The following is a 23,784-nucleotide window of genomic DNA, read 5'->3' on the forward strand; positions in this document are numbered from 1 at the left end:
TTACATCGTGTACAAAGACCAACGGAAATGAAAAGTTGCGATTTTCTTGGCCGATATGGTTAAGGTTAAAATCGCAGGTCGGCTGAATGGATTCGAAAACAGTAAAACTCAACTGTTTAACTCTAGGGGAGTTGGAAAATGAGCCTATTTTCAAAAAAAGTGGAGTGTTCCTTTAAAGTTTTATTAACGTTACTGTGGTATGAAGCATGCAGGGCCAGTGGAGTGAATGCTAATAAATAGGGGTGCGATCTTGCGAGATTAAAATGTGACGAGATTTCTCATCGAGGAGAAAAGCTGTCTCGCGAAATTGCCATGACGGAGTGTGAGGGTGAAATTAGTATAGAATATGCCATCCCTGCGTTTACATTATGGCTCCACTGTCGTTTTGCTTTTTATAGAAATAATAACCATTTAATACATTTGGATAACGGTCACTTCAATCTCTTCCAGAGCTGCAGCACTGTACGTAGCGGAGCAGGAGGAATCAGAGCTCACTGATCACGTGACGAAAATAAGTGACGAGATGACTGACAAGACCACGGCAGAGGATTCGCTGCACAACGGAGCCTAAGCGTCTCACAAATGTCTAATCCGGTAGAATGCGCGCTCAGCACCGCTGCTACGATCGATCGCGAAATCGAAAGCGTAAGTAAAATTCGAGCACGTATTAAAACACGATTTCAATACCCCTCTCTTTTCTTCAAGCTCTGTATCATGCTTGAAGAAAAATTTGGTCTCTATTTGCACTTGAAATATTGAGAGAGTACTTTGATTATGGTTGCACTTACTGTTTGCACTTGAGACTAAGAGAAAACTGTGTTATTAGTTTTTATTTATACAGTTTTATTATGATCAATTTGTGGAAAGGAGTTCAGTTAGGAGGTCAAAAGTTCTATGAAATCATACAGGAGAGAAGCCAGTCAGTTGAGTTTGTGGCAAAACCGTTTACAGTGCTTGAGTATTGTTGTCTTTTACTGCTTATGATAATTCATACTCAGAAAGTAGAACTGGAATGACATTCATTACAAGATGATTAGTTATTTCAAATGCACCTGCAGACTGTTTGTCATTGAGGATTTCTTAAAAATACTGTGTAAAAATCTCATCTTGTCTCATTCTCGTGAACTCAATCTCGTGTCTCGTCTTGTGAGGTACCTGTCTCGTCACACCCCTACTAATAAGACAAAAACCTGAATGACACACCATTTGCGTGTCCAATGGATTAGCTCAGGAGCTTTTATTATGCTTATTCGTTTTGTTAGTTATGTTTAGTTTTATGATTAATGTTACGTTTAATGTTTGCTGGTTCCCACCTCCTTTGTTACAGACAGTTAAGTTTGATCACTTAAAATCACATAATTTTCTTTTTTTTATTCTAATGAAATAGCCACAAGTGCTGAATTACAACTTATACAGGTCACTTTATTTGACAAATAAAAATTGTGGGGTAACGCAGCACTGTTTTACTTGGTCAAAACAATCATACTAAAAATACATTTCAGTGTGATCAAATTTATTTTATTACTCTGCTTGTTCCACACTGCAGTAAGCTAGATCGATATAAGAATAGGCCTATCCCAGGTCTATTAATAAAACCTGGATGACTTGTGTTACTAAATGACATTTAATTAATTTTAAAATATATTGTATGGTGGAGAAAATGCTGTATTACTGTTACTACAAATAAGTCTCTTTCTAATTATGCTAGCCACTTGATAAAATAGTGTTTTCTGATTTACTTTTTTGGTACAAACATTTTTCTCGCAGTAAATCAAGAAAACAATAGATTCAAACAATAAGACTAACCATGTTGAGCTATATAACAATGATTAGTTTTCTGTCGATAAAGGTATCCAAACAGTTGCTAATCTGTCTAATAAACACATAATATTTTAAAGCATCTTTGGTGTGTCCATGATTTTTACAGAAGTAGAATTGGAAATTGAGGGTAACACGGATATGACAGGTGACGCAATGACACGGTCAATGTCCTGGTTAAAATTGTGGATTTTATGTACAAAAGTACCTAATTTTAATCCAAAAATCTTACATATTGTGCTTTTAAATGCAAAGTAAAATCAGGGTCCTGAGAGATCAATAGTAATTATATTTGTTATTAGATCACCTTTAATATAAAAAATATAGTGAACATCTCTTCATCATCTGAGAGAGACAATCTGACACAAACAAGCTTCTTCTCGGTTCAGATCTGAGTCAAGGCTAGAGCTAATGTGAAAAGCAAAGGCCAGACTGAACAATTTACGAATTCTGAACAAGGACAGACAAAATCAATGCCGTGGCAGCCCTGCACATCATCTGTGGCTCTGGGGTCTGTTCGCATATATCAAACTCCAGAGGTCCACTTCCCTCGTTCACCTGTCTCACTCCCTCACCACCTCTCAGATCATCTCGGAGAGAGAGATTTGACCAGGGGATCTTACTTTATAAATCACTCATATTTTTAGCCTACGGGTTCATTTCCATGTTGCCTGAATAACTGCCAAAACAATTTAATAGGCCAGCACCACTATATTATCCTATGTAATTTTTATCAAGAGCAATTATTACAAAGGACATAACATGCTACACATGCAAAACTTTGAAAGCAGTGGCTGTGGTGTGGTGTGGTGTGGTGTGTTAAAATTATAGTTGGAGCAACAACGACCTCAAGTGGGGAAGAGTATAAAAACAAGCTAGAATTGACTTCCTTAAGCTACTTCCTCAAAAAAGTAAATTAAATTATAGATAAATGAACATGTTCCTAAACTTTCGATGCTGTCAGTTTTGCATGTGTTGGTGCACAATTTGTTGCTTGTTGGGTGAATCTTTTGTTTGGAAAGAATTTGAGAAGCTAAACCCTGAAAATGAATGTTATTAAAACCACCTGGATGGCAAGTCCAAAATCACAACATTCTGTGGTGGAAATTATATCTATGGTAAATAACGGTGGCGAAATTGCATTGTAAGCTTTTTGGATAAAACGGCAGATTCACGTCTTTCTATGGCTAATTTTATAGCTAGCATTTGATTTATCCTAAACAAACACAGCTCAGTAATATTTCCACACTTTTTGTGTAACTTGACAAAATTACATCTTAACTGTAAAATAAAATATTCTATACAAAGACAACATTTACCTTCTTCACCCCTCACTTGTTTCACATTTCATTTTGGGATCTTCATCGTTGTATCCTTGATCACCAAGTATACTAACTTTTGAAAACCTTTGAGGCAAATTGTTGGTCTCCTGAGGTAAACGACATCACATCTGAGACAGTCGCAAATTTTTAACTGATTTCCACACAGTAAATACTGAAATGGTTTTGTAATGACTTTTGTAATGGTTAAACAGTTTAAACGCAGTAAGCTTCATATTTTTATGAAAAATATTTAAAGGTGCCCTAATATTAAAAATTGAATTTACCTTGGCATAGTTGAATAACAAGAGTTCAGTACATGGAAATGACATACAGTGAGTCTCAAACACCATTGTTTCCTCCTTGTGTAAATCTCATTTGTTTAAAAGACCTCCGAAAAACAGGCGAATCTCAACATAACACCGACTGTTACGTAACAGTTGGGGTGTACGCCCCAAATATTTGCATATGCCAGCCCATATTCAAGCATTAGACAAGGGAAGGACGTCTGGATGTGCACAGCTGAATCATCAGACTAGGTAAGCAAGCAAGAACAATAGCGAAAAATGGCAGATGGAGCGATAATAACTGACATGATCCATGATATCATGATATTTTTATATCTTTATAAATCTCTCCAACAGTGTGTAATGTTAGCTTTAGCCACGGAGCACTATCAAACTCATTCAGAATCAAATGTAAACATCCAAATAAATACCATACTTACGCGATTAGACATGCTGCATTACGAACACTTTGTAAAGATCCATTTTGAGGGTTATATTAGCTGTGTGAACTGTATTTATGCTGTTTAAGGCAAGCGCGAGCTCCGGGGCGGATAGCACGAGAATTTAAAGGGGCCGCAGCCTGAATCGGCGCATATTTAAAGATGCCCCAAAATAGGCAGATAAAAAAATTAATTAAAAAAAAATCTATGGGGTATTTTGAGCTGAAACTTCACAGACACATTCAGGAGACACCTTAGACTTATATTACATCTTTTAAAAAGACGTTCTACGGCACCTTTAATAAAAGTCTGACCTCTGAGATAAAAGTGTCTGTAGAACAGGACTATTTTGATTTTACTGACTGGTATTAATTAGATTTTTAAATTCATATATCATACTATATTATACTTTCTCTTGTCACCTCTAAAATAGCTTTCATAAATACATAAATTAAATGTAATTAAATTAAATATTTAATATTTCACCCTAAATCCACAAGGGGGCGCTAACAGAAGAAAAATGCACTGAACTGTCAACTACACTATCAAACTGTGAGACTCAACAACCTATAAAGAAAAGGCACAATTACCACAAACACCTCTCTGTCCTTGTTCACACTTAAACAGGAAACTGACTTTCAGCATCAGCTGTTTTTGTCTGTGACCTGTCAAGTTATCTCATGTGTCAAGACCAGAGATTACACACACTTCAAGTATGAGTTCAAAACCTGCTCGTTCAGGAAATAATTCCAGCTGAGAAGTCTTTAGCCACCCTCTCTCTCTATTTCATTCAAAAGAACAGAATTTCTGTGAACAGCTAACCTTGAAAGTTCTCCAGGATGAGCATAAGAAAAGCACTTTAAGTCCACGATCAAAAATAGAGCTGCTGGCCGCAACTAATGACTTGCAAAAAAAAAAAAAAAAAAAAACAACCAGAGTCAAAGGCAATCAAGTACCATGGTACTATATTAAGGACATGCTATGGTACCAGTATTCCAATTTTTTTGGACATTTACCATGATAATATCTTGTTTTTGGTACTTTTAAATTATTTGGAATATAAAAGTAAAAACCATGATATATGAGTATTGTAATAATTTAGCACCATGATGTATATGTCAAAATACTATGGTTTCACCAGTACTTTTTTTGTAGGCTAAATTCACTCTCAAACTTTGTTCTCACTTGTCATTATCTGATTAAAAACACAACTGAAATCATGAAAGGGGTGACCACTTCTGCCACGTGTCCTCCTGTCCCCTGCTGATGGCACGTGGACGGCACGTTTGTTTTTGTGAAGGAACGTTGTGGGTATTTGCAGCTCATTAACAGGCAGGGACGGGGCACCTAGAGAGTGACGGCCACTGCCGCTATTGGATTATGGGAGGGATTTTCAACTTGCATTAATCTGTGAGGCCACAGACAGTCCAATAGCCACTCAATCCAGCACTCTCTGTATGTGGGAGCTCACGTACCCATTCACGCACATATGCACTTCTGTGATAAAAGTGTGTGAAATCACAAGGACAGGACACAGACTTGGAAAATGAACCTCTTCTGCTTCACTCTGGTAAGAGAAAGTTTCTTCGTTTACTCATTTATATACACTGACAGCAGGATATTGTTTTTATCAGGAGTGATTCATCAGCTATTCCAGAAGATATGAGAGGTTGACATCTCATGATCTGAATTGATTCACGCCGACACTGTATGCTATATCAGACTGAACTGATTATTTGCATCTCTGCTGGTGAAAGAACAAGATTAGATCATTGATTCCACTGCTGTTGGTTTAACTTGAATGCTACAGTACTTGTATGTTTGTATAACAGCAGTGGCTTAGTATATTCAAGTGTTGATGATTTTCCAACAGACTTTTATACTACAAACCAATACTTCCCAGAAAAAGTTGCTAAAATGCTCATTTTAGATGTAGATATCATGATAGTGTCTTAAGTCAAGAGAAAGTGGGATAGATTTGGCTGGGATTTGGCATGTATGGAAACGTTGAGCGGTGGTAAGGATTACCGTGAGACAGAGAGCTCCTTACAGCAGATCACGGATCAGCAGAGAGGAAAATGTCCTATTCATGGATCAGGAATACTACAGCACCTCTGAAGGTCCTGAGCTGACACTGCATCCCCTGAATCCAGATACTTCCATCCAACAGCAGCCTGCAGCTCCTGAACATGTGTGAGAGGAGTCTCTGGACAATCCATACTTCATTTTCATAGAGTGCAGATCTAAAAATCATAGAGCAAGACTTTTAGCCACACATGTGCTGCATGAATATTATTTAGTTGCAGCCATACTACATAAAAAAAAAATTATAAAATAATAATTATAGAAATATATTATAAATTATGTCTAATAATAATAATAACAAATTTTAAAAAGGTAAATATATATTACATTTTACAATGTATAAAAAGTGGAGTATAAAAGTGAGCCGTTCTGAGCCATACCATGCAGTGGGATAGCACATTATTAATTTAACAATTAATTCATCAATACTTATATTAATAGTCAGATAATTATATTAGATGATTATTATATTATATATTATTATATTATAATATGTGTATATTATGTATATTGTTTAGGCTATATATATAAAATAAAATGTTGTCATATGCAGGGCGACATTCAATTCAGTCACATTCTAACGTCCACACGTCCATTTTGTCACGCAGTGAAAAATACATTGAGGAGCAAAGAGGAAACTGTCAACGCGCCGACAGACACAACAGAGCAGGTTTCTTTTTATATGAAAAAGTCTCATATTTTCAATGCGATCAATTTTACTAATTCAAACAATAGCCTAATTTAAATGTGGTTTTGGCGCTCTTTAAAGGGTTAGTTCACCCAAAAAATGAAAATTCTTTCATTTATTACTCACCCTCATGCCGTTCCACACCCGTAAGACCATCGTTAATCTTCGGAACACAAATTAAGATATTTTAGTTGATATCCGATGGCTCCGTGAGGCCTCCATAGGGAGCAATGACACTTCCTCTCTCAAGATCCATAAAGGTACTAAAAACATATTTAAATCGGTTCATGTGAGTACAGTGGTTCAATATTAATATTATAAAGCGACGAGAATATTTTTGGAGCGCCAAAAAAACAAAATAACGACTTATTTAGTGATGGCCGATTTCAAAACAATGCTTCATGAAGCATCGGAGCATAAATGAATCAGTGTGTCGAATCATGATTCAGATCGCATGTCAAACTGCCAACGGCTGAAATCACGTGACTTTGGCGCTCCGAACAGCAGATTCGATACACTGATTCATTTGTGCTCCGAATCTTCATGAAGCATTGTTTTGAAATCGGCCATCACTAAATAAGTCGTTATTTTGTTTTGGCGCTCCAAAAATATTCTCGTCGCTTTATAATATTAATATTGAACCACTGTACTCACATAAACCAATTTAAATATGTTTTTAGTACCTTTATGGATCTTGAGAGAGGAAGTGTCATTGCTCCCTACGGAGGCCTCACGGAGCCATCGGATTTCAACTAAAATATCTTAATTTGTGTTCCGAAGATGAACGAAGGTCTTACGGGTGTGGAACGACATGAGAGTGAGTAATAAATGACAGAATTTTCATTTTTGGGTGAACTAACCCTTTAATGTGGAGTGACAGACCTGTGTCGCCTCACTTCAAGTGGCAGGTGAACCGATAATCTCTTACTCTTTACTACTAGAAACAGCCCGAAATAAACATGAATGAAAATCAAAAGGAATGTTGGAAGAAACGGTACAACTTACAGAAATACATGTTTCACGTAATCGCTCAGTGTTTTCAACCACGGCAGCAATGTCACGTGACGTAACGTCACATTTACCTCAGGAAAGCCATGCCCACAAACTCCATAGTTATATTTTTAAAGCACTATATTACATATTCATATTTTTACTCTTATTAAAAAGTTATTAGAACGTTATTACTGTAAAAAATGCATTATATGCAATTTTATACAAATTAGTTGTTAATGTTATATAGTAATGTACCAGCTGACTGGGTTCTTAGAGATTTTTTTCTTTGAGAAATATTATGTACTGTACCATATTATATATATCCAAGTGAACTGATATTGAATATAATTGAAAGTATATCTGTAAAGAATTGCAAGCTTATGAATAGAAAATCTGTGTCAATGACCAACCTTAAAAACACAGTAACAATTATTGTAGCAGTTGGACTATTGATGACTTCTGAGGAGGACAGAAAACCTGAACCTGAACCTATTCTTCATGATTTACAATCAATCTGGGGTGTGTTTCCCGAAAGCATCGTTAGCCAACTGTGGTCGTAAGTCCCATTGAACTCTATTGGTAATGACGGAACTTGCAACCATAGTTCGCTTTGGGAAACACACCCCACATTATTACAGAGTGAAAACATGTGGATACAAATTTTAAAATATTATCAATTAAAGAATAATATAAAAAAGAGAAAAGCATAACAAACTACAAGAATATATATTTTTTCTCAGATAGATAAAAAATGTCTCTTCTTTCAATCAGAATTATGATTCATCACCTTTTACCTGTCATAGATCACCTCCTTAACCCTTATAACTCTGCTTTAAAGGTACAAATTTTGACATTTTGGAGGTATTTCCACTCAGGTTACTACCGTGGTTCATGTTAGTAACTAAAAACAAAAGGCAAAGCTCTTAATCTCTTAAATTAAATGTCTTTTTTTTTTCTTTTCTTTTTTTGGTCCAGGATGGCTCTACGGACAGCCTGTACGAACCAGCCCAGATTGGCCTGAACTGTCAAGACTCATTGCCCAGAAGGCTACCCAGCCCAAACTGTGCGAAAAACATGGGCGTGTGGAGCGGATCCGAGCCCTGCATCGCCATGGTGGGTTCATCCGCACATTCCTACAAACGCAAGGGGATTCACATGGTATTTCATGAGATTCTAAACTGCAGTTTGAATGTGACATTGAGGACAATATTAATAAGCAAAAGTGCTGCCACCTGTATAACCGCTGATTAATCTGTGAGTGACGTGTGTGGGGAACAGCAGGTCACACTCATTAGGAAATTACCAAAATCCCCAAATCCTGACGAGATGTCGCATGAGCTGATGCACACTTGATGTATCATATATGATCATCTCATATAAATATCTGAATCAAAATGAAGACAGACACTAAATATGTTCTTGTCTCTCATTTCAGAAGCTTCCAGAGACTCACACAAGGAAGACTCAGGAAAATAAGACTTCGGAAAAGGTGAAGAGAAAGTAAGTTCTGGATCTATTGGTCTGTTAATGATACTTCAAGACCTGTGAAATGTTTCTTTTTTTTATTTATTGAAAAAATAGTATATAATTTATAGAAAATGAAAACAATTTCCACAATTGTGGGAAGTTTAATTACATAAAGTAATACAATTCATATGAATGCATTTCTCAGAACTATACCTTTTATGGGAAGGATAACATTAACATCTCTTCTCTGCAATAGTTACAGTCAGTTTGGCCAGGGCCGCCATTAGATCATGACATGCCGTATGCTGCGTTTTATGAGAGAATGAGAGAGCTGGATTAGGATTATATTAATTGAGACCAGTGTGAGGGATTTAGTTACTGTTCTAACCCAACTGTTTAAACCAATGTCAGACTTGTCCCTGCTACAGCATCGCATACTGGTCGTGATCTGCCTTTAAAGTAGTTTTGACCAGAATAAGTAATGTAATACACAATAAAAACTTAAAACTGAATACTGAATAGCACCAGTGTTGGGGAAAGTTACTTTTAAAAGTAATGCATTACAATATCGCTTACTAATTCCTTTACTTAGTTACTTTTTTATGGAAAGTAATGCATTACATTACTCACCTATGCTGGGCTTGCTTGTTTGTTTTTTAATAACAGCAAAAAAGTTCTGTTTTTGGGAAAAATGTAAAGGCCCTTTCACACCAAAAGTGAAATGAATAAGCTTCATGCTGTCACAAATGTAATATTTTTCTAAAGTCAATTGGATCATCGATGGTCAGCAGCAAAGACATTGGTTAATAAAGTGAGATTAAATACATAAAGTATATTTGTTTAATTTAATATATTTAATTATTGCAGGTTTGTGCAATATTCTGAGATTGCATTTCACTGTTTTTATTCATATTGAAGAATATTGACTGTTTTTGTGCAAGTGAGTAAATGTTCACATTTAGTCTAGAACTACAGTAACCATCATGTTTACACACAACACCTCTGCACTTACTCTTGATTCCTTTCAACATGGGGACAGGAGAGTTGTCAGTCAATAACTGGGAAAACAAAGTAACAAGTTTTACTTATTTGAAAAGTAACAGATATTTTGTTGTAAATTTAAAAGTAATGCGTTACTTTACTAGTTACTTGAAAAAGTAATCTGATTACGTAACGCAAGTTACTTGTAATGCGTTACCCAATATCACTGAATCAAAAAATGAGAAAACTTACTAAGTGATTCAGACTGAATTGTGATTCAGACAGTTTTGTTCATATATCTATATAGATATATCTAACTGCAGAACCGCAACTGGATACTATTGTTTTTTTGTTTGTTTTTTGTTTTTTTTGCTGACAAGTAAAAAAAAATATCTCCAAAAGATTCAAATTGAATCGTCAACTTATTTAGGCCATTTGGCTGTCCGTATGAGCAATTCATGCGAATGAACCGACACAAACAGTCATTCATTCATGGAACAAACATCGATTTGCTAGTTCTATTTCTAAGTAGCTGACAGAAAATAAGAATCAGCTATTTAACACTGTGTTTATTTGACAAGCACTTGTAGTGTCACTGTCTTCTTGAGCTCTGAAAACTACAGCACCAGACGATTCGATGATTTATTGACTTGAATTGGCAAGTTCAGTTGCTAAAAAGTATAACCTGTTGCAAATTGCCAAAAAGTATAGTATAGTAGAGTTATTGAGTTATATGAGTTACAATTATATACACTGACCTTAAAAACTTATGTAAGTTTGGGATTTGAACTCGGGCCTCTCACAAGCACTCTGAATGAAACCGAAGGCTTAGGCTAATACAAAACTGACATTTTCTAAACTGAAAATAACATTGACTTATCAATAAAATAAATGTATAAAAATGTATTGATTGGGAGACTTATATATATATATATATATATATATATATATATAATGTTTATATACTTACTTATTAATCATATTCATTTTCTTATTCACATGACAGGTCCCAAAAACTATCGACATCTGAAGATGAGACTACAGGTTTGTCTATTGTTTTAAATGTATACCCAGAATTCCTTGCTGATGTTACTCACAGTTCATTATGAACTTCAGTATAATCTAACTTTAACCACACGCTAAATACTACAGTACTAATAATACCGCTTGTCATAGAACAAAGTGTCATAGAGTTTAAAGGTCTGTCAAATTCATAATCCAAGGGTCATTTATTTCATCCAGAAGTTCATCTGTCTTGACCCATAGCATTAAGCTTTATCTTTGTCTGAATTTTTGCTTTGTTTCAGGATTAAGGATTGAACTTGAAAAAAATGAACTGATTTTTGCATTTGACCCACTGAATTCCAGCAAAGCTCTTCTGCCTTATATTTTTTAGCACTGTTACCCAAATGCCGGTCCTGCTGACCTACTTGGCAGCGGCGTCTTTCCATAACACTATTTCATTTGCCTTCCATGTTTTGCTCTTAAAATAACCTGTTATTGTCTCTGACAGATCATACAGAGTCTGATGCCCACTGGCCTTCCACCAGGAAAAAAGATGGCTTTGTACATGGCAAGAACCATATGAACACAGGTAACAGGTCTAAAAAAACTGCAGTGTGTCTGTGTGTCTGTGTGTGTGATTGTTAGCCGAGAAAGTGGGGTGGGCTAGGGGTCAGAGAAAGTCGTGTGTGTCAAACAGTCTTAGTGGATTAGATCAGTGACGACACAAAGCAATTCCAAAAGCCCATGTGAAACAGAGGATTTGATTTGGGCTCAGACTGATTCACTGACAGTCAGATAAAATGTGATCAGGGTCACACTCTCTTCCCCAGACTTTCCAAGTTTCCATCTAATTCTAAAGTCTGAATTGTCATAAATCCAGGGCTTGAGCTAAATTGTTCTGTTTTTTAATCTAGAGATGGTCAAAGATCACCACCTGTCAAAACTCACCAGAGAAGAGAATGAGGAGCGGGGGAATTCAGAGAAAACTGTTAAAAATCCTTCTGTCCAGGTAAATCACAGCAGCAACATGGGAAAAATATCCTACAATCTCACTTTCATGTGACAAAAACATCAAACACCATCAAATATTCATTTTAGAGTGGCATCCAGAAAATGTGCCTCTGGATAATACAGGATAAACTTCTCTGTGATTAAATTCTCCATTACATTAATGCAATTCATTCATCTGTGTAATAATGCACTTTTATCATTCTTTCAATGTCAGACCTGAGATTTTTACACTGAGACAATATCCCTCTCAAATGTATTCAGCATTGGTGTTTTTATTCACAGGGTGTGAATTTCGAAGCCTGGAATCCCAATAGAGAAAACTCTGAAGGCAGACAGCAAGACTTGGTGAGTTTCTTCTCTGTTGACTGCTTTAAAATTTGAACTTTTTAATAGTTATTGCACTTTTAATGTAATTTTTATTTTTACTGCCTTCACTTATGGTCCAGCCCAGAATTTTCACATTTTCCATTCTAATTCTGAGAAAAAATTGCAAAATTATGCATAATGGATTTTAGCATGAAATAAAGCTTAGAGTACTGCATTTTTTCCCCCTGAGAATTAAAGGGTTAGTTCACCCAAAAATGAAAATTCTGTCATTAATTACTCACACTCATGTCATTCTACACCCGTAAGACCTTCGTTCATCTTCAGAACACAAATTAAGATATTGTTGATGAAATCCGATGGTTCAGTGAGGGCTGTATTGAGAGCCATTGAAACTCTCAAGGTCCATAAAGGTACTAAAAACATATTTGAAACAGTTCATGTGAGTTCAGTGGTTCTATCTTAATATTATAAAGCGACAAGAATACTTTTTGTGCGGCAAAAAAAAAAAAAAAAGACTTTTCAACAATATCTATATGGGCTGATTTCAAAACACTGCTTCATGAAGCTTTATGAATCTTTTGTTTCAAATTAGTGATTCGGATCTCCTATCAAACACTTAAACTGCTGAAATCACGTGACTTTGGCGCTCTGATTCACTGATTCGATTCGTAAAGCTCTGAAGCAGTGTTTTGAAATCGGCCCATATAGATATCGTTGAAAAGTCGTTATTTTGTTTTTTAACGCGCAAAAACTATTCTTGTTGCTTTATAATATTAAGATAGAATCACTGAACTCACATGAACTGTTTCAAATATGTTTTTAGTACCTTTATGGACCTCAATGGCATTGCTCTCTATAGAGGCCTCACTGAGCCATCGGATTTCATCAACAATATCTTAATTTGTGTTCTGAATATGAACGAAAGTGAGTAGGGAGTAGAACGACATGAGTGTGAGTAATAAATTGCATTATTTTCATTTTTGGGTGAAGTAACCCTTTAAGTCAAATTAAGCAAAATCTTATAGATGCACCAATAATAAAATTACACACAATAAGCTACTAAATATTTATTTTATGGCAGTAAACCTATCAGTTAAAAAAAGTCAAAACTATTTTGTTTAAATAAATTAAAAATAAAATACTAAAAACTATATAAATTAAAAAAAAAAATATATAAAATTTTTCTATTTTTTAATTAATTAAAATAAAATCGAAAATTCATTTTAAATGCAACATTTAGGATGAATTTAAAGGGTTAGTTCACCCCAAAATGAAAATTCTGTCATTCCTCTTGTCGTTCCAAATTCATAAGACTCTTTTTTTAAGATCTTTTCTTGTAAGATCTTTTTGATGAAATCTGAGAGATGTCTTTTCCTCCATTGACTGGCTTTGCAACTACCACTTTGACGCTTCAAAAAGTTCATAAAGCGATCAGAAAACGAATCCATGTGAATTGAGTGGTTTAGCCCAAATCTCTTTTTATGATGAAGAGATTTAATTTAGGCTTTCACTCACATATCAACATTGATCAGCGAACATGAATCTGAATGACACATGAGAACAAACCTCTTCCAGAAGCTCAAACATGCTGCGTAACACCTCATTGGTTACGCAATATGTTTGAGGGAATAACATTATCAGGGAAAAACGTTTTCATACATTAGCAAAACGTTCTTATACTTTTGTTAGCTTGGAAGAAAGAAAAACGTTTTTCATAGAAAATTTCATAGGTCAGATTATGAGGAACTCAAATGACATGTCAGTGTAAGAAGAATGCACATCTGTGAAAGGATTTTAATAAGGTCAGAGCCTCATGGTAGAGTTAGTATTACCCAGAAGCCCCAGCAGTTCGTGGAATCTCATGTGTGTTGATCTTGAGGCAGAGTAAGAGAGGTCAGCTGTACAGAGCATCTCTGATCTCCTTCACATGCTGTAATTTCCCAATGCCACTTTGATTCAGACCAGGAGGTCAGAGGGCGAGGACGAGACGCAAGGCACGCTGAAGAAAATCCAGAAACTGGTAGGAGTGAAAAAGGGGGGTCAAAGTGTCACGGAAGAATCGAGGAACAACATAGAGCCTGGTGGTGAGAAACCTAAAGTATTTTTTTATTCGAACAAAATAATAATACAAAAGCTGCATAATCTATATTACTTCCTTTAGGTCATTTGACAGAATCCAATGGCAAAGACCACAGTCCTGTCATAACCTGCATCAGCCTGACCAAAAAAGCTGAGAAGAAGCCCACACGACAACCACCACAATCCCAGCAGCCCATGCAGGAGAAGGATGTGGATACAACAGAATCGGAGGGCTCCTGGAGTCCAGGGCTCTTTCAGGAGTACTGGAGTCCCGTGGCGTATTCTCCAGCGTGGGACACATCCACACACACCTGCCACAGGTCAACGGCTGAACAGGTCATGTACAACTTCAACTTCACCCTCCCCAGAGACACAGACTGGGATAAATACGAGGAGCTTTTTCACCGATTAGACCCCTACAAACGAGACCAGCAAGCCAGATGGATCACCCACTCCGTCATGGACCTGGACATGCCAGACCCCCTGGTGAGATACTGATCAGAAGTGCACACAAGAACAGCATGCTATGCTGGTGTTTCAGATGTGTTTCAGGGAGAGGTGATAAAGCTACAAAAATATGCAAAACAGGGAGCTGATTTGTTTATTAACTAAAGTATACCAATTTAACTAGGCAAAAGTTTTTTTTATTAATATCTTCTTTGATCCACAATGGAATTTGTGGTGCATACTGCTTAAAAGACTATTTTTTTGTTTGTTTTGTGATGGATTTTTAATAGTAATTGCCAAAGTTAAATAAAATAAATGAAAAAATATATATAAAATTGCTTTTATATTACTTATATATAAAATGTTACAACCTATTTCTGTTTCGAATAAATGCTGTTTATATAAATATATATATATATATATATATATATATATATATATATATATATATATTTGGCAAGTAACACATTGAAATTACATTTTTGAAGTAGAAAGACTGAAACAGTATTTTCTTTGTTTTATTTTTCAAACAATTACATTATGTAACATAGTATTTAAAGGTGCTAAAGAGGATTTTTTCGTCGACTGACAAACCAAAGACTGTTAGTGAGTTTTTGAAATGAGCGCATGCGTAAGAACAACCCCCCTCCTTCACAGCTCATTTCGAGGGAACGCCTCCCAAAACTCGTGCACGAGTATTGGAACACGAGTGTTTACCACCGGCATTCGCTGTGTCGTGTTAGTGGATTCATTATGTCGGACTCACCGCAGGTAACTCATAATCTGCAGTTGTTACTCCTGTCTCCTGACAAAAACATTGCATGCGGCGCCTGTGGAGTGTGGAAAGTTACTGGAGCGCGCAGCTGCGCACGTCTCTCACAAGGAACGTCACGGCAGTGATTGACAAGCCAGAGGGCCAATCGTTTATGCGATGATCGTGTAAACGATTGGCTGATGTTTTTAAGGCCCTACCTCGTGCACAGATGATGTATATTAATATTATTCCTTTCAGTGCACCTAATAAATAGTCTTTTATCAGTTAGTAAAGACAGTTTCAAGTAATATTGCAAAAATGTACAAAACAAAACATCCTCTGTAGCACCTTTAATGTCACATATTTTATGTATAAAATAATATATAGTTTTAATGTAATATACACTACTGTTCAAAAGTTTAGTGTAAGTTTAAAAAAATAAAATAATTCATCAAGGATGCATTACATTGATCAAAAGGGACATTGCAGACATTAAAAATGTTACAAACTATTTCTATTTCAAATAAATGCTGTCTATTCATCATAAAATCTTGAAAAAAATATGAAGCAGTACAACACTGATTTAAAAGTGTATCTTGAGCAGCAAACCAGCATATTAAAATGATTTCAGAAGGATCATGTGACACTGAAGACTGGAGTAATGATGCTGAAAATTCAGCTTTGCATCACAGGAATAAATTACATTTTAACATATAATAAAATAGAAAACAATTCTTTTAAATTGTAATAATATTTTGCAATATTACTGTTTTTACTGTATTTTGATCAAATAAATACAGTCTTGGTGAGCACAAAATACTTCTTTCAAAAACAGCGTACAAATTAATCAATGATAAATTAAACTTTCAGTTACAATGATTTCTTATACAGATCGCATGCAAATTACATCACAATAACTTTAATTCCGTGTTGTGCTCTAAAACGTTGGTGACGTTAATGAGGACACTTTAAAGTCACTGATTAGAGATGTCAGTAGACGCTCACATCCTGTGCGGTTGAGGAAGTGTGTTTAGACTCGGCTGTATGTGTGAGTTGCTTCAGGCCAGTGCTGGTGTCTTCAATAAGAGCTGAGCTGCTTTCTGTCAGGAGAACTTAAGAGAAAAAACATTTGACACAGTTGACAGAATGCTTCAAAGGAAACCATCAAATGTCTCTGACAAATCAAGGAACAAACCTAAGGTAAAACCTTTTTCTTTTCCAAAAACAAACAGTTGGTCCATCTTTTGTGGTGAAATGATACATTACGCAAGTACTAACAGTTCGCTCACTTAAAAGTTTATTATTCTGTTTTGACCTTGTCTGTTTGCAAACAAAAGCCATGCGAAACTGTCACTTTGTTGGCCATTAGTGATCTCTTCTGTGACCAGAGGACTGTTCACCACTGCAGCCCACCATTAACCTATTTTGTTCATTTTGTTTCAGCGATCCACCAGTTTTGGGATTTTTGACAGACAGCAGCACACCCAGGTCAAGGCAGAAGATAAGGGAGAAAGTTTGGTGAGTGTTTCTCTTTTCAATAATGCACATATAAAAAAAACTGAACTTGTACTGACAAAAAAACTTGTTCTGAACTCCATGTGTAGCCCACGGAAGCAGCTGAGGTGGATCCCAGTAAATCAGGAGGTCTCGGGAAGAAGATGAAGAACATCTCACTGACCATGCGTAAAAAGATGGGCCGGAAATACACTAAAGCCCTGTCAGAGGAAACGGTGAGCGCTTTCTTGACAGTTCAGCACCTTTAACCTTTAAAACAACATAAAAACTTACCAGCCGTGTTGTTGTTGCACTCTTAAAAAAATTACGTTTTTTAGGTTCAGCAAAGAACGCTCTTCTTATGAAGAACCATTTTTTTCTGTAACATTTTTTCTTGAGTTCTTTTTGAGAACTTGATGTTGCATCATAAGTTGTTCAGATAAGCAAATTGACTTCTAGGTTTTTTAAAGGCTTAGTTCAACAAACTTTTGAGCACAAATAATTTGTAAAATGTCCAAAGTGCTCTTTTATATTATATGGTCTGGGGCTTTTGAGGTCCAAAAATGACAAAAAAGTACCATAAAAGTAGTGTGTATGACCTGCATGTTATATTCCAAGTGTTCAGAGTCGCACAATAGATTTTATGTGAGAACATTTAAGTTGTTAATCTTTGAAAATCTTCCTCAGGTCATCTAAAAATGTCCTCATCAAGAAGACTTGATTATAGTGTAGGTTCAAACTAGCTTTGCTTATATGTGAAAGAAAATCTGTAAATTATACAGGAACCTTCTGACTTGATACGTGACAAAAAGGTTAACTGTAAAAATCTACAGTAAAAGTGATGTCCAGGCTTGGAAAAAGTACATCAATTTGGGTTTAAAACTGTTTTTTAAACATCAAAAAAAGTACAAAGCAAAGAGTAAAAGTTCTTAGAAGAACTTGAAAGTTTCTCCTACAACACTTATCTTGAGTAAGCAGTGTGAGTCTGAGGTATTAAAGCAGTAAAAACAAGAACGCCCAACGTTTCTGTAGTTTTCTCATTTATTTAGTTCATGAAGCAGTGTGCCTTTATTTGCCGCTGTACTATAAAGAGCTTCTGAGGAGCTTGTGTGGGTGGATTACATGCAGCTCCCGTGTCTGAGGTAAAAATGGCATCGCAGCTCTCACGGATTAAAGACTTTGCTCCCTCGAGCGGCCCGCGGCCTCGCACGACCCGACTTGGTACCTGAAGACCTGTCACGTATCAGCTTTTGATTGGGACACTTCCCTGAGACTTTCTCCGCTCACGAATGCAGTTGATGTTTTTCACAGGGCGAGGAGACTGAAGCTGTGGTGGCTGAAGTCGGGGACGGTACGCTGGCCAAAGGCTGTCACCCCTCCATGGAAAGTTTGTTCAGTTTGCACAGCGGCCAGAGTTCATCTAGTAAGCTGATCTTCTACAACTAGTAGACCACTTGTTATTGGACCATAGGTCTGATGTGCAATTTAAACAGAGCTGCCACATGAGCAAAAATGCTGAAATGACATTTTGGTGCAGATGTGCTCTTGACATTTCAACCATGTGGTTTGTGTTTCACTGGTTGTTTTTGCATTTCCTGGTGCTTTAGGTGGCGTGACCAGCAGCTCTGAAGGTTATAGTAACAGGGACAGCCTGCGTTTAGAAGAAGACGTGCCCTACACAGGCCAGTTTTGCGGGAGAGCCAAGGTCCACACTGACTTTGTTCCCAGTCCGTATGACACAGAGTCTCTCAAACTCAAGGTAAAAACCAACGTGAGATGTTAAAGGGTTAGTTCACTCAAAAATGAATATTCTGTCATCATTTACTCACCCTCATGTCGTTCCAAACCCGTAAGACTTTCATTCATCTTTAGAACACAAATAAAGATCTTTTTGATGAAACTTGAGGGATTTTTGTCCCACCATTCAAAGCTACGCAACTGACACTTCAAAAAGTTCATAAAGAGGCCGTAAAAATAATCCGTATGAATTGAGAGGTTTAGTCCAAATTTTCTTTATATGATGAACAGATTGAATTTAGGCTTTTATTCACATATAAGCATTGATCAGCGAACATAAACAGAAGCTCATTCGAACCTGCGGAAGAATGAACCTTTTTTGTTCTTGCACGCGAGCTTCTGTTTACCACATCAACTACGGTGCGAGTTGATGAATGTTTATATGTGAATAAAAGATTCAATCTGTTCATCATATAAAGCGATATACATTTGGACTAAACCTCTCAATTCATATGGATTAGTTTTACGTTCTCTTTATGAACTTTTTGAAGCATCAAAGTGGTATAGCCGTCAATGGAGAGTACAGAAATCTCGCAGATTTCATAAAAAAAGATCTTGATTTGTGTTCTGAAGATGAACCAAAGTCTTACGTGTGTGGAATGACATGAGGGTGAGTAATTAATGACAGATTTTTCATTTTTGGGTGAACTAACCCTTTAAGTGAAAAGAAACAAACTCAACTCAGCAGTGCTAACTCAATACACAATTTTTGTTTTAAATAAATGGTGTTCTTTTGAATGTTCTGTTCATCAAAGAATTCTGAAAAACGTGTTTGATGGTTTCCGTAAAAGTATTAAGCAGCACAACCGTTTTCAACATTGATAATAATGTTTCTTGAGCACCAAATCAGCATGTTAGAATTATTTCTGACTTTGTTCCCAGTCTATATGACACAGAGTCTCTCAAACTTGAGGTTTTGTTGTTCCATTGCCATGTATTATTTTTTGTTTTTAAGGTGGGAGATATTATTGAGATCATCAGTAAACCTGCCATGGGAATCTGGACTGGGATGCTGAACGGTAAAGTGGGAAGCTTTAAGTTCATCTACGTCGACATGCTGGTGGAGGAAAGCGTGCCGGAACCGAGGATTCGCTCTCACAGGAGGAGCAGAAGACCTCGACCCAAAACCCTTCAGGAATTTCTGGAAAGACTCAATCTGGAGGTGCTTAAACTGTACAATTAAATACTATCACTGATGATCAACCTGCACCATTCAGAAGAGCCAAAAACACCCAATTCACTTTCAAACAGCTCAAAAACAGGATGTTATGTATTATCTGTGAAGTTGGTGCTACTTTAACAGACAAATTTGTTACCGCAGGAGCACATTTCATCTCTGCTGTTGAACGGGTATCAGACGGTGGACGATCTTCGGGATTTGAAGGAGCAGCACCTTGTAGAGCTGAATATGACCGACCCTGAACACAGACACCTGCTGCTAGCGGCAGCAGAAAGCCTGCAGGACCCTGAATGTAAGTGGGTGAACATCAAAAAGTCATCAACGAAGTTAAAAATATCAGCAAATGCCACATAAATGATGCTATCTTTGTTTTCCAAGACATGTTGTTGAATTTTCAGTTTTATAAAAAATCTCTCTCAGTTAAAGTGGTGATGTAGGATGAGCTCCTCAGAGCTCTGATCGTTTCAGAAACTCAAAAACAAACCTCATCAAAGCCACAATGGTGAAGCGACAAGCTGAAAACTCAAGTTTTCACACGTCTTTCCTCAGATAAAAATCTAGTTTCTTCCCCTCAGTTGTATAACTGTGGTGATATACATAATGAACACAAAACAAAAATGAGCTAAAATGCATTAAAAAATGTAAAATATATATATTTTAAATTAAATACTATATTTAAATAAAATAAATAAGATATTATTAATTAAGATATATTTAAGTAAATAATATAAAATATTGAAATTTTTAACAGAATATTTTAATAAAATTTTGTTTATGACATAATAAATTAACCACAGGACAAGATGAGAAAACAAAGTCATTTTAAACAATGTAAAAGTATATATTTTTAAATAAAACATTTAAAAACATTTTTAAAAATGTATATTTTTAAATAATATATTAACATATTTAAATAAATGTTAAATAAAAAAATTGAATAAAATTAATGTGTAAATAAAAGGTGTTTTATTAAATACATTTTAAATATAAAATATTAAATATATTTAAATAGATAATATAAACTTTTTAAAATATTTTTAATAAAAAATTGAATACATTGATGTTTTAAAAAAATTAAAATATCTTTAAAATTGTCCATAATGACTAGAAAAGGAGTTTCAGGGTTTTTTTTTAATTAGTGTAGCTTAATAAAAAAAATAAAATAAAAAAAATGCTGCTAGTGGAAAAAAGTGAATGTCATTGAGGCCAGTCGCCTGCATGTGATGAAAGACCCAACAGGAAGTGTGTTGAGCAGTGAGTTTGTGGGTATCCGTCTCATACAGCCACACCTCACCAACTACATCAAATGCTGCAATACACAGAAAAACCTTGCGTGTGTTAGGTGTTATAAGACATACTTCCAAGTAATTCATGAATATTTATGCACAATCATCCGATGACATTATCGTTGCGTCTGTGCGTGTACAAAACCACAGCTTGTTGTGAAAGCCTTGTTTTTTCTAATACAGATAATAATCAGAATCTGGGAGAGACAAATGAGGAGCCCAAATCTCCCTCTGAAGAAGTCAAAGTCGAACTGAGCAACTGTCCCAGAGACTCGGGCTGTTACATCGGATCAGACTGTTCAGACAACAGTAAAGAGGACACAGAGACCCAGCTGGCCCCTCTCAGCCCACCGACAACAGAAGCATAAACCACAGCCCTGCATGTTTTTTGTTTTTTTTTGCCCTTGTCTGCCTCTGGTTGGTGCAAAAACTGTTACCCGCTGACCACAACCTATTTTGGCCGGATTTTTTGACAGTGTAAAGAAGACTTTGTGTTTCAGATCTGTTGCATTAAGGAGTTTTGATGTCTGATGACACTGGACTCTCACGTCATGGACACTGTGAAGTTATTAGAGATATACAGACATTAAAGATGACATGTAAATATACTGTAAATATGGTAAGAGAGGTACAACTTTGCTCTTGTAAACCATTTAAACTTTGCCTTGCACATGCTAGACAAAACAAGAAACTACTGAGATTACAAATGTATTATTTTATGCAATAAAAAGAATTCTTTATATTGTACTATTTTCATCTGTTACATATCCAGTCATATTAATATAATGATAGTTACTGGTACAGAGCTTATGGCAGTGGTTTCCTCAAACTAAAAATGTCAACAGAAACAAAAAGATCAGAAATACTCTGAAACTGAAACACTGTGTCATTCACACTAGTCAGTCTTGATTTGTTGCTGCCATCTAGTGTGAGCATTTACTAACTCCATAAATAGCAAACTATTTAAAACATTGACGGCATGTATATATATATATAACTCAAATATATATAATATATATATATAATTGCTGGAGAAAAAAAAAAGCAGTTTGGCAACATTATCACACAGTTCTTGCTTAAGTCTATCTTAAAGCATATTAATTGGTAACTCTTTATAATAACTTCCATTACTGACATTAACAAATATGGCATTCTATAATGGTTTATTAATCATTAGTTAATGCACATTCAAACAATTAAACTTTGATTCATTTTTGAATATGCATAAACTACGGACTTGTAATGACTATACACTAGCGTTTAAAGGTTTGGGGTCAGTAAGATTTTTAAAAATTCTCTTCAAGTCTGCATTTATTTAATTAAAAATACAGTAAAATATTAATATTGTGAATTATTATTACAATTTAAAATAAATGTTTATTCCCGTGATGCAAGGCTGAATTTTTAGCAGCTCACAAAACATTTATCAATTTTGAAAATGGTTGTTAAGCTTAATATTTTTCTGGGAAACCAGAAAAACATAATTTTTTAATATTATTATATATTTTTTTTGGATTGTTTGATCAATAGAAACTTCAAAAGAACAGCATTTATTTGAAATGGATATATTTAGTAACACTATAAATGTCTTTAATGTCATGTTTGTTTAATTTAATGCATCTTTGCTGAGTAAAAGTATTAATTTATTTTAAAAAAAATCTTACTGGCCACATGAACGTTGCACAAATTTTCTGCTCATGAATGAATATGGCCAATGTATTACCCATTAATATACAATAAAAAACCTGTAGGGTACATTTACACGACAGCTATGTACTAAAAATGGTATTTTTTTGCATACAGACGACATGACATTGTTGTCAAAACGACTAAAAACGCTGTATTATGGTGCCAGGCCAGTAGTTGGCAATGTCACTTTGTAAACGACTATACGCCTATAGACTGAACATGTAATATGCATGGGCGTGACGTCACCGTTTTCACAAATTCACATTTTTGTAGTTTACGTGGAGATGATGATAACGGTATGGTTTTCAAAACTTGCACTTTGAAACTTATTTTTAAAAGTTTGCATCTCCAGGCACCCAAAACACCATTTTCAGTTGAAAATGGTGTCGTGTAAATGTCCCCTTAAATTAACAAAAGAAGACATTTTAAAGCTAAAGTATCGTTCTGTGAGACTAAAAAGTTTTTCTTTTTTTTCCTTTACTTCAGCACAGGATGATTTAGTCTAGTTTACGTGGCCCAAATTACCTGAATTCACCTGATATACTGATTAATTTCCTCAAACATAATATTTCACTTGAAAACCTCATGAAAAACGCTCCCAACACAAGAGATTTCATTACAAAACCAATCACTTAAA

The 23,784-nt window shown here is 35.5% G+C and overlaps 2 protein-coding genes across 8 annotated transcripts in view; one reads left to right on the plus strand and one right to left on the minus strand.

The window, feature by feature from the left end:
• The window catches only part of nrip1b (nuclear receptor interacting protein 1b), a 76,406-nt gene extending 68,660 nt beyond the window's left edge, over nt 1-7,746 (minus strand). For 2 of the 5 annotated variants that reach the window (XR_007183533.1, XM_048180911.1), the window contains exons 1-2: nt 7,643-7,746; nt 5,893-6,107 (exon numbers count right to left, since the gene is read on the minus strand). The gene's annotated coding sequence lies outside the window, so the exon portion shown is untranslated. Of the gene's footprint in view, nt 1-4,286; nt 5,432-5,892; nt 6,108-6,763; nt 6,806-7,519; nt 7,537-7,642 lie in introns of those variants that run through there. The other 3 variants (XR_007183534.1, XM_048180914.1, XM_048180912.1) reach the window with 3 other exon arrangements.
• Nucleotides 6,516-22,205, plus strand: samsn1b (SAM domain, SH3 domain and nuclear localisation signals 1b). Of its 3 annotated transcripts, XM_048180915.1 has the most exons (17): nt 6,582-6,619; nt 8,402-8,468; nt 8,606-8,743; nt 9,066-9,130; nt 11,085-11,122; nt 11,592-11,672; nt 11,998-12,092; nt 12,377-12,439; nt 14,382-14,505; nt 14,583-14,986; nt 17,145-17,219; nt 17,306-17,431; nt 18,507-18,618; nt 18,803-18,954; nt 19,948-20,154; nt 20,314-20,464; nt 21,642-22,205. In XM_048180915.1, exons 2-17 carry the CDS (start codon nt 8,406-8,408, stop codon nt 21,824-21,826), a joined length of 2,079 nt encoding a protein of 692 aa, XP_048036872.1. In that variant the 5' UTR covers nt 6,582-6,619; nt 8,402-8,405; the 3' UTR covers nt 21,827-22,205. The 3 variants fall into 3 exon arrangements, with proteins under 3 accessions (XP_048036873.1, XP_048036872.1, XP_048036875.1); XM_048180916.1 differs by lacking the exon at nt 8,402-8,468 and having other exon boundaries at nt 6,516-6,619; XM_048180918.1 differs by lacking the exons at nt 6,582-6,619; nt 8,402-8,468; nt 8,606-8,743; ... (5 more) ...; nt 14,382-14,505; nt 14,583-14,986 and adding an exon at nt 16,514-16,901.
• The last annotated feature ends 1,579 nt before the right edge of the window (nt 22,206-23,784 follow it).

This window comes from Megalobrama amblycephala, linkage group LG2 (assembly GCF_018812025.1).
Source record: "Megalobrama amblycephala isolate DHTTF-2021 linkage group LG2, ASM1881202v1, whole genome shotgun sequence".
Taxonomy (NCBI): Eukaryota; Metazoa; Chordata; class Actinopteri; order Cypriniformes; family Xenocyprididae; genus Megalobrama; species Megalobrama amblycephala.

What these genes read in the sequence shown, in the direction of transcription:
- samsn1b (XM_048180915.1), top strand. Translation starts at nt 8,406, where the DNA reads ATGATTCATCACCTTTTACCTGTCATAGATCACCTCCTTAACCCTTAT. An exon ending in AAGGCAGACAGCAAGACTTG is followed by an intron (nt 12,440 to 14,381) that starts GTGAGTTTCTTC and finishes ACTTTGATTCAG; the next exon opens with ACCAGGAGGTCAGAGGGCGA. An exon ending in TGGACATGCCAGACCCCCTG is followed by an intron (nt 14,987 to 17,144) that starts GTGAGATACTGA and finishes ATTTTGTTTCAG; the next exon opens with CGATCCACCAGTTTTGGGAT.